Below are 17,539 nucleotides of genomic sequence, written 5' to 3'. Positions count from 1 at the left end.
CCTCATCTTTGGTGTGATGTGGAAAGTGCCCGGCATGCCATTATCGGCCCAAGTGACATTCACAAACACTTGTCTCTAAGAGCTGTCAGGAACATCTGTCAACAGATGAGATGCTGGATCCATTCTGGGAGGGCAGGGGAGCAGCCAGCTTGCTGCCTAAAGCTCAGTGGGGCCAGGCAGGCTCCAGGCTTGGCTTTGTGCTGTGTGTGATGTGGCTAGCATCTCAATGTAGAGACAATGTAGGCCTTGAAGGTGGGTTGGGGGACAAGCACAGAAGCCCTTCCTGCTGTAGGCTGTCAGAAACCTCATCTGTAGAGAGTGGACCACACCGCTGAGCTGTTCAGGGCTCAGGGTGGATTTGTTGTGTTGCTTAACTTACCAAGGTAACTTAAGGAGGGTTTGTTTGTACAGTTTGAAGGTCCAGTCCATCCGGTGGGGAAGGCTTGGCCCAGGAGTGTGAGGCAGCTGGCCAGATTGTAGCCATAGTGAGGAAGGCTAGAGAAACGGATGCTGGTGCTCTGCTTGCTCTTTATTAAGCCCAGGGTTCCAACCCACTGAATGGTGCTGCCCACATACAGGTCTTCCTGTAGCTTCCTTAGTTAGACCGTTCCAGAAACTCCCTCACAGGATCCAGAGATGTATCTCCTAGATGACTTTAGATCTCAACTAGCTCACATGCAATACTAACCTTTATGCCTGTTGTTGTTGCTCTGGCCCCTACCCAGGGAAGGGACATAAGGTGAGGTTGACACTGCCAGGACACTATCTGGCTGTATCTCAGGGAACCCTGCTCTTAGCCACCTGGAAAATTCACCCATGACTTTGGAGATAAGGGAAACAGATAGGGACATTTCTTCCCTGAGGAGAGAGGAGTATGTGTGGTGCAGGGTCCTGTGCCTGTGCTGAGGACTTGCCCATGTCCCCAGGCAGGCTGACTTCTCCTGAAGGATGATACCACAGATGGAAGAGGAGGGATATGTTGCCCTGGAAGCTGGAGAGACAAGGAGGCCACATCAAAGCCAGCCTTCCCGGGGCTCTGTAGTTTTACAGCTTCTCTCCCTATTGAAGTCAGGAACTCACAAGGAGAAGGGAAGGGAAGGGTAAGAGCGGGCCGCCTTACCAATGCCCTGAGATGTCCCTGAAGGCTGGGGCATGGGCCAGCCTATTTTGGGGGAGGGCCTCGGGATTTTTTGCTCAGTGTCACTTCTCCACAATTTCAAGTGCCAGAAATGTTGGCACAAGGAGGGGAGAAAATTGCCAGTGTGAACCTTGGTTCTGCCCAGAACTTCCCCCCAGGGCCCCTTAGTACAAAATCTGGGCAGGGTGTGGCTCTCTGAAATTCAAAGTGTGTCAAGTGGTTATAATGGCAAAGACCGAGTTACCAGAGCCTTCCACAGCAGCAGCAGAAGACAGGATGAGCAGGGGACTCACCCATACACCTCTTATTTAAGAGAAGTCCAGGGAAAAAAGAACGTTTTGCCTTTCTGGGTTGCCTAGTCACAGAGGACCCGGCCCCCTTCCATCTTTTGCTGTTATCATCCTCGGCTCAGTTTTTGCCTTTAAGGTCACCTCCTAGCACAAAATGTCTGCTGGAGCACAAGCTGCCAAATGTCCCTTTTATGTAGAGGGAACAACAGAAAGCAAGATAAAGAGAAAACTGGGAGATTTGCCAGAAGACTTGGCCATTACCTTCCATTTACGGAGAAGATGGAGGGCTAGCTAGCACCCCTGAAGCCTGTGGCTTATCCGCAGACTCATTCACTAACCCTGTGGCCAAAGGACTATTAAAGGAAAGCTGATCTGATGAGGGATCAGGGACTGATATCTGCCTCGTCAGATATGCTTTCCTGAAGCCTCCTTCTCTGCTTGTCATCCCCTTGGTCTTGAAGAGCCTCTGGGTTTTGCTTAGGGTTAGGGCTAAGGTCAGGTCGGCTGGGAACATCACTGCAGTTGGGAGTGATTCTGCTTCCCTCTCTCCCGAAATGCATCCCCCCCCCCCGCCCGCCCCAGTAACAGTAACCCAGAGAACCGGCCCCGTGGTACCCAAGCATGTTTTACTGTATGGAGGTGATTGAGGCTGAAGGAGCATCAGGGACTTGGGGACAGTGTTGGTGGCCTCAGCCACCAAAGCAGTACCATCACCAGATAGCAGCCCGATGGCTAGCCTTTGCCAGGTATGTTCAGGCTTCTTTGAGACCCCTGGCACGTGCAGGCATCAGGCAGGCATGGCATCCAGGCTCGCAGACCTCTGCCTGATGTCCTCCAGCACTGTGCCTCTGACCTGGGCTGTACTTCAGGACCCTTGCTTGCTGTGTCACCCACCACCATCTACTGAGTTGGATCAGGCTGGCATCTGATGTCCTGGTCTCTAAGGCTGGGATCATGTCATCATGTCATGGAGTACCAGGGCATCAGGGGTTTCGATGGTACTGGCCTGCAGAGCGTTTGGAATCCATGTCTGGGGTGGGTCCCTACCTTCTGGAGAGAGAAGAAGCCCAGAGCTTCTGGTCCAGCCTCATTCTACCATGTGTTTCTCACCCTGGCTCTGAGACTACACCCTCACAGTGGGAGGGGCTGTGGGAAGAAAGACTGCAGGGCAGGGCAGGGCAGCCTTGGGAGCGCTTGTCTTACCCCTTGGCTGAGTGGGTGGGGGCAGGGCCCTGCTCTCCCCTCTTCCCCTGTGGCTCTAGATTCATTCCTGTCACATGAGAAAATAACACGACAAAGGCAGCTATAAGAGAGAAAGGGTCATTGTGATTACAGTGTCAGCGTATAACCCTCATTGCAGGCAAGTCAAGGCAGCGAATAGTTACTGAGTATCTGGTCACCAGCCCTGTTGCAACAAAAATATTCAAGTCCTGGTCTTGAAGAAGATTTTGGACTTATGAGGGAAGAGAAGGGAAGGAGAGAGTTTAAAATTCGGGGTGGTGGATGTGGTTCAGTTGGTAGAGTGTCTGCCTAACATGCCCCAAACTTGGGTTCAACCCACAGCATAAAAACAAAACAAAACAAAAAAAAAAAAACAAAAAACCACAAAAAGAGAGAGAGAGAAAGAGAGAAAGGAAGGAAAGAAGGAAGGAAGGAAGAAAGGAAGAGATATGGGGGTATATGTATGCCTCTAATCCCAGCACTCAGGAGGTGAAGGCTAGAGGATTGGGAATGCACAATCATCCTCAACTCTATATTGAGTTCAGTCATCCTGGGCTACGTAAGACTTTGTCTTAAAATTTAAAACAAATGAAATAAAAACTTGTTTTAGAGCTGTAGCAGCTCAGAGGTTAAATGCATGTGCCAGCCATGCAGAGCTTAGGTTTGGTTCTCCACATCCTTGCTGGGCAGATCACAAAGGGTTGGAACTCCAGCTACCGAGGATCTGCCGGCCTCTTTTGGTTTCTGAAGGCACTGCACCCACATGCTCATACACACAGCATACATAAATCTTAATTTTCTGTGTTTAAATGTGCACTAGGAAAAAGAAAGCACAGAGACAGCCGTGGGCCATCGTTCTATGTGGGTGATCAGGGATGACCTCTTAGAGGGATGGCACTGGAACAGAGGCCTGAAGGGATAGAAAGACCCTGGCAGAGGAGGCCATGGATAGGAATGTGCTTGTCCTATCTGAAAGGCAGCAAGAACTCCAGGGTATCTGAGGCAGAGTGGAAGGCAGTGAGTTGGGGTGGGGCAGGACTACATTTGGTAGGACATCAGAGACCAGAGCAAGGCTTGAGTGTTATCCTGCAGGAGGCAGGGGCCACTGGGGACTTGAAAGCAGGATGGAGGCTTGCTGTGATGAAGAATGGAGAAGATGGATGGGGTAAATTAGTTCTGTAAGGACAAGGGGCCTGCCATGTCTAGAGAGTCTCCTGTCCCTCAACATCCCTCAACATCCATGCAAAGGCCACTGGGTGGTGTGGAAGGCTGTGCTGAGGCGTCCTGCAGCCACCTGGCTGTGTCTGCCTGTCTGGGGACCTTACAGAGGCTCGGAAAGGCTTTGCGTGGAGACCAGTCTCCATTTTCTTCTCATCCTGACGACAGGTCTTTTTATAGGGTTTCATGTAGCTCAGCCTGGCATCCAAGTTTCTATGTAGGTAAGGATGACCTTCACATTCTGGGTCTCCTGATTCTACCTAGGAAATGCTGGGATTGCAGATATGTGTGTGGGCACACCTGGTCTATGTGGTGCTGGGGATAGACCCTCCAGAGCCTCCTGCGTGCTAAGCAACCACTCTCCTCACTGAGCCACATCCCCAGCAGCACCGCTCATCATTATTTATGACGCTGTTTAATTAGCTCATTAGGCAGGCCACAGCATTCTGACAGCCTTTCACTTTCCCTAGCGGCTAACGGCCTTTGTGTTAGTATCTGGCCTGGTGATAGAGGCAGCTATTACAGGGTATGAAAGTAGCCTGGGACCGGGGGCTTGGTGACTTGTGCTCTATCCCTGAGGACATATGAACAGAGTGGGCTTTTGAGGTTTTGGGCATGGGGACAGGATCTGGAAGTTACGATGGCGATGGGGTGGCAGCTGGCCCTGAACGCCAGAGAGATATTTTTACCACCCATCAAAATGCCTCCCCGTGCTCACTGAGCTGGTGCCAAGGCTGCTCCCAGCTTGTGCTCCTCCCCCGGCTTTGACTGCTGCCAAGAAGGTCTGAGTGGAGAAGCTTGGAAAACTCCATGTGGGTGTGGCTGGAAGTCAGCAAGTCTCCCCTTCCGGCAGGTCCTGGAAGCTTTCAGGTTGTGACCCATGGCTAAGACTAGGACCTTCTCACAGGTAAGAGCCTTACCTGTGAGAAACCTCAGAGAACCCTGCCCCAAACCACAACAGATCAAAGGACCTGGCATTCTGAGTTAGAGACTCAGGGTTTTGACAGATAGGAGCCTGGGAGAGGTGGGGTGGGTTCTTTTGCCATTGGACAGTTGGAGGAAACAGTGGGAACCTGAACAGCCGCAGGAGGCAGAGAGCTTGGGGACAGGCAGCAAGGCCGCCTCCAATCCCAGATGCCTGCCCTTCCTGGACCCGTGGCCCAAGGCTTGAGACACCATGGAGTGGGGAGACGGGAAATGCCAATGTCCTTGATTGGTGCAGCCATCTTGGACTTGCTTCTTCTGGCTTTAAAATGGGACTTGTTGTAAATTTCACAACCAGAGCATGAACGAGGGAGTTAAGGCTATCCACCCCAGCCTCCTCCCTTACTGCCCCCATACACACACTATCCACCCCAGCTTCTCCTTTACCCCCCCCACTATGCACCCCAGCTTCCTCTTTACCCCCTATCTACCCCAGCCTCTTTACCCCCTACTATCCACCCCATCCTTCTATTTTACCCCCCACTATGCACCCCAGCCTCCTCTTTACCCCACCCCCACTACCCACCACCTTCTCCCCCCTACCCCCATTGCTGTGACAGTCCCTCTATGAAGATGAGTTCCAAGTGCCAGGCCTCACCTAGTGAGGTCTGATGAGGTTTCTTGGGGGAGGTTTGTCCAGATGCAGCATGGGACCTGACATGTACCCTACAGCTCATCTTAGTCTCTGATCTCCCAAGAAACAGAATTTGAGCCCAGGCCTGCCACACTCTGCTGAGTGTCTCCACACTCCTCCTCCCAGGGCAAGAGAGATGGAAGAGTGAGGGAGCGTGTTACTGTGAGGCGGGGTTTGCTGATGACATGTTTAAGTCCAGGCCATGGACTCCATTCACTTTCACACGGTTCTAGTCCCTGTTCCCTTCCCCCTGAATCACCACCCATTGCCAGTGGAGATGCCAGGGGAAAACAGAGGATGCATGAGCCCAGCCGACTCCCCTGCCATCCACTTATAGATAAGTAGAAGGTGGGTGGGCACTTCAGAGGGGTTTCAGTTAGACAAGTGAAAGAACTTTCCAGGTAGTGCTAGTGCTATTTGGGGAACAAAGCTTTGAATTGAGAGCAGAAAGTGGCTCAGAGGACTTGGAAGATTCCACCAGAGTCAGGTAGGTGTGTGTCTTCTCCACACAGAGAAGCGACAGGCAAGCCCTCAGATGTTCTGATCCATAACTTACTGTTTGAGTCAAAGCTGTGCTGGCTCCCATCACTGCCTCCAAGCAGACTGAAGAAACCAGGCCATGTCCTGACCCTAACAACAGGCAGACTTGATGTAGAGGATGGAGTGTAATGGCCTGGCCTCAGGACTCCATGAGCCATTTTTCCCTGGAGCCATGTGGCCCCAGCTTTTCTATACTAGCATCAAGGGCCAGGCTGGCAAGAAGGGCTGAGGGCAGCATCATAGATCTCTGCTTGGGAGTTTCTGTCACAAGAGTGTCTGCAGAGGGAGTAACTGATAGATCACAGCTGGGCTGTTGACCTTGAGTCTTAAACAAAGCGAGGAATAAAAGGTCATATTTACTCCATCAAAGCCCTGGGAGCCGTGAAATATCAGAGTGTGGATGAAGACGTCAGTAAATCACCCGCTGCCAGGAGCTGCTGCTCTCTTCCAGCCTGTGGTGGGCTTCCTGTGGGAAGAGGGGTAGGAAAAGATGGTTAGGGCCTCTGGGGACTCCAAGCAAGGCTGGCTCTGGGTGTCAGTGCTGAAAACCATGAGCTGTAGGGGCCTCAGGATGTAACACCCTCAGCTTCAATCTCCTCCCAGAGACACGCTCCTCCCCCGTGGTCAACACTCCTGTCTTCCTCTTTGTTCTCCACCATGGTTTTTGAGACACGGTATCTCATTAAGACTGGACCTCACCAAATGTCTAGACTGACTGACTAGTGAGCCCCAGGGACCTCTATGTCTCTATCCATTCTGTTCTGTCTGTCTGCTGTGAGCACGTGGGTAACTTCCCTGTGAGCTGGGCATCTATTGAGAGGTCAGGAAGGAGCAGAGGCAGGGAAGGACAGGGATAGCAGATGAGCTCACAGGTTATGAACCTTGCCGTTAAGGGGACAGCTCCTCTTAAGGACATGGTTCCAAATGCACACTCCTTAGAGACTCATGGCTGACCACAGCCTCAGCAGCCTAGTAACCCTCATAGCCACTGTGCAAGAAGCTATTTTATAAGCAGGAAGGCAGAGGCTCTGGGAAATGAAATAGCTTGAATGTTAGACCCTGTGTGTATTTGTAGTCGGTGACCTACTGACCTAGGCCTCGGGCAGCAACAGTTCCCTGCTAACCAGCTGCTGGTGACATGCTTGCAGAATTCTAGAACAGCAGACGTGGGTGAGGCACAAAGTGTACAAGTGATGTTTTCCAGGTCACACGGCAGTCACAGAAGCATCTCAGACAGAGCCTCCTCCTCGGCTGGGCCTGAACGGAAGGGTGTGTGGGGTCATCCTCCAGCCTCCTTCCACTAGCTCTCCAGGACAGCCCTGGGTGGGACAGGCATGTCTCCCGCTGAGGTCTCTCACCTCTACAGCCTTATTCTGCCGCAGCCATGGATAGGGAGTTGGAGGGTCAGTAGAAACACAGCAGTGCTGAGTGGGTTTCTCCTGCCTACCATCAGGAAAGACATCTCTTTGTGCGCGAGGCAGAGGGCGGGCTAGATGTCAGGAAGTCTAGTAAATCCCTATAGCAGCTTCAGTCAGGGCCACACCCCTTACCCATACTCATTATCCTCCTTATGAAACAATAGCTCATATTTCTGAGCATTTGCATGAGAGCGCTGGGTGTAAGGAGGATGGAAACAACAGGCTTCCACAGTGCTTCGGAGTCCTGTTAACATCCATCCATCCAGGCCTGGACAAACAGCAGACCATAGCATAGCATCTGAACTTGATGTTCAGATGGTCTGCAGATGGTATCATGGCTGTTTTACAGTATGTATTTTTTTTAGGGGGTGCGTGTATGCTGGTTTGTGTGTATAAGTGCACATGTATGTTTCCATGTGCATGCATGTGTGTAAATATGCATGTGGGGGTCAGAAGTAAACTTCAGGTGTCCCTCCTCAGGGACAACCATTCACCTTTCTTTTTTTAAAGATGTGCTTTTTATTTCTGTGGATGTCTGTATATGCCACATGTATATTGATGCCCATAGAGGCCCATAGAAGACATCGGATCCCTGGGATCTGGAATTACAGGTGGTTGTGAATCCCCCAACAGGGTGCTGGGATCCAAACTTGGGTCCTCTGCAAGAGCAGCAAGCACTCTTAACCACTGAGCTGCCTGTCTATCCCTTCTTCCTTTTATTTATTTCTGAAAGGGGTTCTCTGCTTGGTCTGGAGCTTGCCACGATGGCTACACTGGCTGACCAGCATGCCACCATGACCAACATTCTGTTCCCTTAAAGAAACAGTGATCTTTTCTGATATATGAACCCAGGCTTCAGATCTTGCTGAACACAAACAACTTTTGTGAGACTTTGGGCAAGTCAGGTTTCTTCAACAAGCCTCGATTTCTGATTTCCCCATCTGTTCATAGGGATGATAGTCCCCCTCTACACATAGCTAAAAGGATTAAATTAACATGGGCAAAACAATCAGAATAGTTTGACATTAATAAGCATTATTAAATGTCCATGTGTGTTATGTGTGTTGTTTCCATTGGGAACTGTTGTCTCTTCACAATAAAGGTGCTTTCTGGCAAGCTTTAATTCTGCCTGTGGATGTTTAGTCTAACACAGTGCTGCTGCCCCTTGGTGTCTGATGACAACTGGTTACAAGGCACCCCTCGAACACTCCAAAGTTCGAATTCAAGTCCATTGTAGGCATGTAACCCACACAGTGCCTTGCTACACTGCATCTCCTCCCTGTACATACCTTCCAGTGCTGAATACAATGCCAGAGCTGTCTAAATCACTGGAAAACTATGGTCAGGAATAGTGGCCAGAACAAATATCTATGATCTGAGGATATAGTTCAGTGGGCAAGGTGATTGTCTTACAAGAATGAAGCCCTGAGTTTGGATTCCTATAATCCATGTAAAAATCTCGGCACAGCAGAGAGTGTCCCAGCATCAGCAGGACAGAGACAAGAGACTCCCCCAAGCCTTCTGGGTAGCAAGAGTGCTTGCTCTAAACAATCAGTGGGCTTGAGGTTCAGGTGGAAAGCAATAATAAAGGCACCTGACAGCTTGCTCAGGCTCCCACGAGCTCCTTACATTCTACATACACAAAAGAGACAACACACACATTGACATATGTTCAGAATTATTTGTTCAAGTACTTCTGGGGCACACTGTACTGAATTTGGAGACAAAGAACCTGAAGATACAGAGAGGTGAATGCCTTGTCACACTGGCCAGGCCACATTTGACTGGATGGGGGTTGAAGGGGTGGTCTATCAACTTGAGGTTGTTTCTCCAGCTGTGATTGTCACTGCAAAGAATAAAGAGGCTGCTTGATAATGTGTGACGTTGTCATAGGATAAGAACTTGTGCATATGTGTGCCACTGAACCAGCCACATCTCCTTTCTTCTTGGCTGTTGATGTTGGGAAGAAATAACCCCCTTTGCAGCTCATAGGTACAACACGAATAATAAAAACCCAGAGACAGATATTGGGGTTCAAGCTTAAGAACAGAAAAACAAAGCAGCCACCACGAGAGAATTCTTACCTCTACCAAGTTTGGGCAATCCTGGCTGGAGAGGAAATACCGCATGAGCCCCTGAACTCCTGTCTTATAAACCTCTTTAGCTCTGGGATTAAAGGCCTGTACTACCACTGTCCAGCTTCTATGGCTAACTAGTGTGACCACTGGGGTTAAAGGCATGCACCACCACTGCCCAGCCACTATGGCTGTATCTAGCTTTGCATTCTGATCGTGAGACAAGTTTTATTAGATCATAAATGATACATGGGCCTGGGTGAAGCTGGAAGGCAGGCTGTCTGACTTTGTTTAGTGAGACCATTATTTTTTGTTGGCTTAAGGTGTAGAGGCTAGCCAGAGTGGGTGGTAAATGTGGGGGCATGAAGATGGGTAATAAGGATGCAAAAGCAGGAAATAAAGCAAGCTGCTCAACAGGACCTTACTAAATGAATGCCACAGCTCAGTCGGCTGCAGTGATGTGTCTCTGATGAAGGGAACGGAGACGGGCTTTGGAACGGCTAGTTCTGGGGAGCTCTAGGGTATGAGGCTGGAGGAACAATGAAGACAAAAGAGGGGTATTTGTTGATAACTTTAAAAAAGCAAGGACTTACTTTTAGATAGAGACCAGTCACTTCCTCTAACACAAGTATGTATGTTTTCTCTTGTTTTGGTCCCTGGCAAATAACAGACTTTTCAGGTCTCCTCGTCTTACTTACAGAGTAACCGTATAAGGCTGGGAAGCCACCCTGTTGTAGCAGAACAATGCAATAATGTTTAATCCCATGTTCTTTCTACCATCCAGTGTCATGTGTCACATTACCAAAGGTACATGTTTCAAGGACACTGAGGCCATATTGTCCCTGTATATTCATGGTCAAGTTTCCTCCCAGGCTATTAGTGCAGACCAGAAGGAGCATGTCAGGGATGCATTCCTGCTCTTGAAGGTTCACCACACATGACTGCCTTCCACCTGTTTACCAAAATGTAGCACTTAGACTTAGCTGCAAGAGATGCTGGCAAATATGAGTGGAGATGGGAGATGTTGGGTATTAGTTACTTGACTTGTTACAGTGACTTTAGGAAGTAAGGGCTTATTTTGACTCACAGTCTGAGGGTATAGGACCTCAGGGAAGGGAAGGCATGGTGGCAGTAGAATAAAGTAGCTGGTCATGTTGTATCTGCAGAGACAAAGAGATAACAGCTGACTCCATCTTTTTTTCAGTCCGGGAGTCAAACTTGAGATGGAGTGTTTCCTAGCTGACTCCAAATCCTGTTAATTTGGCACAGGAGGTTAACCATTAAATCATGGAGTATGGAACCAGAGAGTGAGTTCTGGCACTCAACCTAAAGGCTTAACCTTTTAGGCTCAAGAGGCCTATTCTTGGGAACCAACTATGCCATTAGGAAATAATAGTAGATCTAACCTGCCATTGTCTATAGGAGGACACAGGGGATTCCCTCCAAAACATCAGAGGATAGGGGATCTAGGAAGAGGAGGGACAGAGTATTGACTGATATTGACAGGTACCAGAGCTTTCCTTACCATATCTACATAAACACACACACACACACACACACACACACACACACTCAGAGATATACAAACATACACATATGGAGATGTATATACATACACACATAGAGAAACACACATGCATACATGCATACATGTACACACACAATCACAATGATACTTCTCGAACACACCAACAAGCCTCACATGCATAATTTTTATCTAACACATAATTTCTACCAAACACATTCTCATACATACAAAGTCCTATATATCCATTAAAGGTCTTCAGATGCCTATGTAGTAATTCCCAAGGAAAAGTACCCCAAGTGTACAAATAGAATTTGGGAGCCCATTATCAATGGAGGGATACTCTCTCAGCCTAGATACACAGGAGAGGGCCTAGGCCCTGCCCCGAATAATGTGACAGACTTTGATGATTCCTTTTGGAAGGCCTCACTGGTGGGGGGCATGGGAGGCTTAGATGGAGAGGGAACTGGGATTGATAGGTAAAATAAGATTGTTTCTAAATTAAATTTTAAAAAAAGAAAGGAAGGAAGAAAGAAAGGAAGGTACCTATCTGGAAAGAACTCAGACACATCTCAGATCTGAGAGAACATTATGAGAGAGAGAGAGAGAGAGAGAGAGAGATTTAAGCAATTATTTAGACCTGTTCTGTTTTATTTTTTTTATAAGTACTTGGGTTATAGTTTCAAATTGTGTTTTAAAGCATGTGAACTTAATTAAATATAACACTTTAGAGCATCTTAATTTAAAATAGTAATTCATGGTTTCTAACAGGGATGCTGCCAGCCAAGGTGCATGATTTTAAAACGGGCTGGAGAGATCACTTAACAGTTAAAAGCACTGTCTGCTCTTCCAGAGCAGCATCCACATGGCATCTAACAGCTGTCTGTAACTCCAGTTCCAGGGGATCCAACACCCTCACGTAAACATACATGCAGGAAAATCAGCAATGCATATAAAACAAACAAAACCCACTTCAACACTTCAAGAATGTTTTTCGCAGGGATGTGACCCTGCTGGTTGCTAGCTGATGTCATTTTCCCCAAGTCCCAATCTCTTCCTATCTCTTTGTTTTATGCTCTGGAAGGCTGGTCAGTGTGACCATGGGATCTAGCTTCTGTGAGGTTCACAATGGTGAATAACAGAAGAAGGTTCTGGGTGTGGCACAGGGATATTGAGCCCCTTAGTCATTTGTTCCCCACCCTCTGAGGTTATCCTGGAACATTCTACTTACTAACCAAAACCTACAGGCCTTTGTACTTCAACAAGGGGTGATTTTTGTCATAAAGTTTTAGCGATGTTCAGTGACTTTTTGGTTCATCAGGACTTAGGCTGTATTCTGATAGAAGCAAGGGGAGCTGTAAAGTCTGTTGCAGAGTGTAAGAAACGTACATATTCCCTTCTAGGACTTATCATGGCATGTAGCAGAGAGCTACGGAATCCATATGCTGAAGGAGGTTAAGGAGCCATATTCTAGATTAGTGCCTCTAAGAGTACTACCTAGGAAGGGTTCACTTTCTTCTTCTTAATTTGTTGCAGACCAAAGATTTTAGGAGAACATAATTGCAACATATTCTCAGAAAAAAACTTTCATATGCTTTCACAGGATAGCCAGTGCTAAATCTCTGTAAAACATCAGTACTTATTTTTATGTTTCTGTTTTCTCTGATCATTGATCAGGGACAATTGTGGACCAGCATCCATCTGTGTACTGTATTTACATGATTCTCTCTCCTCCTTGGAGCAATAGGGATGTGACAGCTTGGCTGATATTGTTCATGGTTAGTGTTATTCCATTTTAGTACTCTATGCTGACCACCTCTTTGAAGTGAGTCCTTCTATACAGCCTTTGGTCCTATACCATGTCTCCTTAAACTACTTCCCCTTGCAACCCCTTCTACTCAATAAAACCACATGATTCCAGGTATGTAGATCTATCAAATAGATATCAAATAAAACCTTTATTGATAACAGTCAATCAAGAAATTGATTTTTCTATAATTCCTTCGTATGCATACAATTTTACCATGTGTTGGAGAGCAAAACAAATTTGCATACTAATGAGATGGATATGCTTGTTTATTTTTAAATGCGGAATTAAATCTTGGCTGAATATTTGATACTGGAGGATGTGGAGCATCTTCAACATTTTAAAGAGTTGATTGATATTTTGATTTTGTAATCTACAATACTGAGGATGCCACTTTGCATAAATACATAATACAAAATGGCAGAAAGATATTTATGACCATTTCAAAAGAAATTGACAGGAATTCTGCCCTAATCTCAAGCCAAAAAAAAAATTTAATTTTATTTTTCATTAGAGTCAAGCCAGCAACTCAAACAACAGCTTTTAAAATCAAACACAATACAATCCAAAGATGTCTAATTTGATACTTATATGCTGCGCAAGGATGGGAGGAAAATAAGTTATTGCTTTCTATAATTAAACCAGTATGTTTCAGTAGAGCAGAAATCTCTATATGTATAGTAAAAAACACTAAAATATATAATAGCCTGGTCTGAGGTGTTTCAGGGAGTTTGTTGACTGTGCTTGATGTGACAGCATGCACAGTTCAGTGTGCACACATTGCATATTCAGAGTCAAGGCTCCAGTGTCATGGGATGTGGCATGGGTAAACCCTGCTAGCAACACGTTTCATGCATGTGAATTTAACTTTGTATTAATTTTGGGCTGTTGTGTGTTCAGAAACATTCAGGTGTTGCTGAAATGTTCATCACAGTCATGGTCAATGTCATGCTAAATGACCCCATAAGGTGGTCATGACATGCAGGTTAAAGAATCACTAATAATTGGCGTATTACCATGTACAGGTGAGTGTAGTTGCCTGTGAAGTTCAGATGAGGGTACTGGATCCCCTGTAGCTGAAGTCACAGGTGGCTGTAAGCTGCCCCTCGTGGGGCCTGGGAACTGAACTCAGGTCCTCTACAAAAGCAGCATGCTCTCTTAACTGCTTAGAAATCTCCCCAGCTTTGAGATCTTAGCTTAAAAGTTAGGCTCTACATCCTGCCTTCTGCCCCTCCAGGCCCTGACTGAGTTGGGATGCTCTTAACTGAGCAGGGAAAGCTAGAGTGTGTTGAAGGCAGGGAGATAAGAATGTAAGCAGTAGTCTAGGTTGGAATCTCTGGTGAGGAACTTTAATGGCCACATGTGAGTCATGGGTAGTTCTTGACCCTTGGCAACCATCTCAGGAGCTAGATTGTTTTACACCTTGGGTCCAAAGTGAAAATGCCCAAGTATGGAGCTGAGAAGGGTTGTTTAGCGGTAGAGCTACCCAAGTGATAGGTTATAGGCAGGAATGTAAGAGGAGCCCAGAATTCTGTACTTGCCTCAAGAATGACTTAATAGCTTTCATAGCAGGGCACGGTGGGTGGTCAAGAACTCATGGACAGGACATGAGCTCCATTTCAAACACTAGAGTTTGACTAGCACCCACTTCAGAGGGTTCTGTTGTGCAGTTAAATTGCAGGATGCCTGGAGACAGGTAGGTCTTGCTTTGGGGCTGGGGGATTCTGCAGTTGTTGAAAACAGTGAGTACAGACTCCCTGGGGCTTGCTGACCAGCCAACCTGACTTACCCAGGGCACTCCCAGATAATGAGAGCCCTTATTTCAAAAACTCAAGTTTGACAAGCCATCTTAGGATTGCCTATGGGAGTAGCCCAGACCCCATCTCTGGGTAGAACAGAAACTGGATGCATGGCGAAAGTCTTAGAGATCAGCTTGTTTCCAAGATTCCAGAAGGTTTGCCCAAGAGAGCTCAGGCTGCCACAGATAAGGGTCCATGTGGGGCACTGCTACCTGCTGATCCTTCCTCAAAGGTGGGGGGACCAGGCAAGGCCTTCATAGCCCAGAAACTCTGCTACAGGACTCCTGGATGAGCCAGTTTGCTGACTGGATGTGACATGAATGGGCGCAGGGACAGATTGCTTGCCCCGTGGGAGTCAGAGTGGCTTCCTGGGCTTCAAGGAGTCACTGACTCCTGCTCTTACAGCACGTTCACTCTCCACTACCTGCTTTCTCCCATTAACATCCAGCAACCTGAAACAGGGACCACTCCCTCCCCACCAGGAGGACCTTGCAGGAGAGAGGTGCTGGGTGCAGAGTCAGGGTTGGACCTGGCCTCTGATTTCCAAAGCAAAGACCCAGAGAGCTCCCCAAGATCTCCGATGTTAGGGGACGGGTAGATGGATGTTAGCAACAGACATGGGGGAGGGGCAGCCACCCCACCAATTCCCGGGTCTTCCCTGTCCTCCCCAGTACCTTTGCTCCCCTCTGTTGCCCACCCCCTGCCGCTGCCGCCACCTCCGTCCCATGTCTAGATGCCTCCCCTCATCCATACTTTCAACCATCATTTTATTCCCTTCACCTTTGAATTCACTGCCTTACTTTGGGGTGCTTGCTTAACCTGACCTGGAGAGAATGTTCTCAGTCTCCTTCCTTTTCTCTGCCACTCCGTCCCAGAATATTTCATCCCGTCTTTTCTTTCACCCCACCTGTCTTCTGGATCTTCTAGATCAAGTCTATCATCGTTTCACCATTCTCTGTGCCACACTCCTAACTCTTGATTCCTCCCTCTTTCTCCTCGCAACCGTTTGTCCACCCTTCATCTTCCGCGGTCTCTCTGCCCCCTCTCGGTGGGAATGCATGTGTCTCTGTTACTCTGTGTCTTCCCGTGGCTGCTCCACAACACCCCACCCTCTCTTACTCTCTGTGTCTGCCTCCCTCCCCAGGATGATCCCAGCCTCCAACAAGGCCTTCGTGGTCAACAACCTGGTGTCCGGGACGGGCTACGACTTGTGTGTGTTGGCCATGTGGGACGACACAGCCACGACGCTGACGGCCACCAACATTGTGGGCTGCGCCCAGTTCTTCACCAAGGCTGACTACCCACAATGCCAATCTATGCACAGCCAGATCCTGGGGGGCACTATGATTCTCATCATCGGGGGGATCATTGTGGCCACACTGCTGGTTTTCATCGTTATCCTCATGGTCCGGTACAAGGTCTGCAACCACGACGCCCCAGGCAAGATGGCGGCAGCCACTGTCAGCAATGTGTATTCGCAGACCAATGGGGCCCAGCCTCCACCTCTGGGTGGGATACCTGTCGGGCAGCTTCCTCAGGCACCACCCAAGGTTGTGGTGCGGAATGAGTTGATGGACTTCAGTGCCAGCCTGGCCAGGGCCTGTGACTCTTCTTCCTCCAGCTCCCTGGGCAGCGGGGAAGCTGCAGGCGTGAGCCGGGGTCCCTGGAGGCTCCCACCCCCTGCCCCTCGCCCCAAGCCCAGCCTTGACCGCTTGATGGGAGCCTTTGCCTCCCTGGACCTCAAGAGTCAAAGGAAAGAAGAACTTCTAGACTCCAGGACTCCAGCAGGCAGAGGGGCAGGGACATCAGCCAGGGGCCCCCACTCAGACCGAGAGCCACTGCTGGGGCCCCCGGCCACTCGCGCCAGGAGCCTGCTCCCCTTGCCCCTGGAGGGCAAGGCTAAAAGAAGTCACTCTTTTGACATGGGAGACTTTGCAGCTGCAGCTGCAGCTGCTCCTGGCGGCTACAGCCCCCCTCGGCGGGTCTCGAACATCTGGACGAAGCGCAGCTTGTCTGTCAATGGCATGCTCTTGCCCTTTGAGGAGAGTGACCTGGTGGGAGCCCGGGGGACATTTGGCAGCTCAGAGTGGGTCATGGAAAGTACTGTGTAGCCAGGGTAGGAGCACCCTTCCTCCCTCTCTCGGTGGGAGAGGAGGGGGACAGAGTGAGCACTGGCAAGTGTTTGTGTGGAGTTTCCATGGTGATGTTTACATCCAGGGACAGTCTTGTCTCCCTGTCAACAGCCTCATGTCCTTCTGCCCAGCTACACCTCTTCCCCATGTCACCTTCCCAGGCCTGTCCCCACCACCCAGCGGGGTGTGCTCAGGGAATGGGACTCACTCAAGTGTCAGACTGAGCCCTGAGTGTTTGGAGAGGCGGCAAACTGCCTTTCTAGTCACAAATGTAGCGACAAGCAAGCGGCTTTGGATTGCTTATGGATCCAGTGTAGTTTTGATTTCTTAATTTATTTTTCCATTTCCCAGACTCCTTTTCATTCTTCTGGATAACCGAGTGTCCTCTGCTTGTGAAAGTGTGTCCCCGGCAGGCTGGAGGGGTGAGGTGAGGGTGGGGTAGGAGTCAAGAAGACTCTGGGTGTTCTGTGGAACCCCCTCCCCAGAGACCCCATAACCCTGGCCAGCCCTATAGCCTGCCCTGGGATGTGTGAATGACCAAGTTTCTGTTGTTTCCCAGACACTGCACCCACACCCAGCAAAACAGACTACGTTAGGCCGGTAACCACATCCAGCAGGTTGCCTGAGAAAGGGCTTGTGGTGTGGGACAAAAGGGATATTCTGGAAATTGGCATGACCTGTGCTGATCAAAAGGACTCTAAAGTAGATGAGGCATTCAGGGGGGGCCCTTTAGACCCACAGGCTGGTTTCTGGAGCCT

At 48.8% G+C, this 17,539-nt stretch overlaps 1 protein-coding gene across 1 annotated transcript in view; it reads left to right on the top strand.

Moving 5' to 3' along the window:
- The window catches only part of Lrfn2 (leucine rich repeat and fibronectin type III domain containing 2), a 149,873-nt gene extending 132,740 nt beyond the window's left edge, over positions 1 to 17,133 (top strand). Inside the window, exon 3 of the mRNA XM_051204468.1 lies at positions 15,794 to 17,133. Within this exon, the coding sequence (XP_051060425.1) occupies positions 15,794 to 16,760 (967 nt within the window). The 3' untranslated portion in view covers positions 16,761 to 17,133. The remainder of the gene's footprint in view (positions 1 to 15,793) is intronic.
- The last annotated feature ends 406 nt before the right edge of the window (positions 17,134 to 17,539 follow it).

This window comes from Phodopus roborovskii, unplaced genomic scaffold, assembly GCF_943737965.1.
Source record: "Phodopus roborovskii unplaced genomic scaffold, PHOROB, whole genome shotgun sequence".
NCBI classification, from domain to species: domain Eukaryota; kingdom Metazoa; phylum Chordata; class Mammalia; order Rodentia; family Cricetidae; genus Phodopus; species Phodopus roborovskii.
Note: the sequence above shows the minus strand (reverse complement) of the source record. Positions and strands in the feature narration are given on the sequence as shown.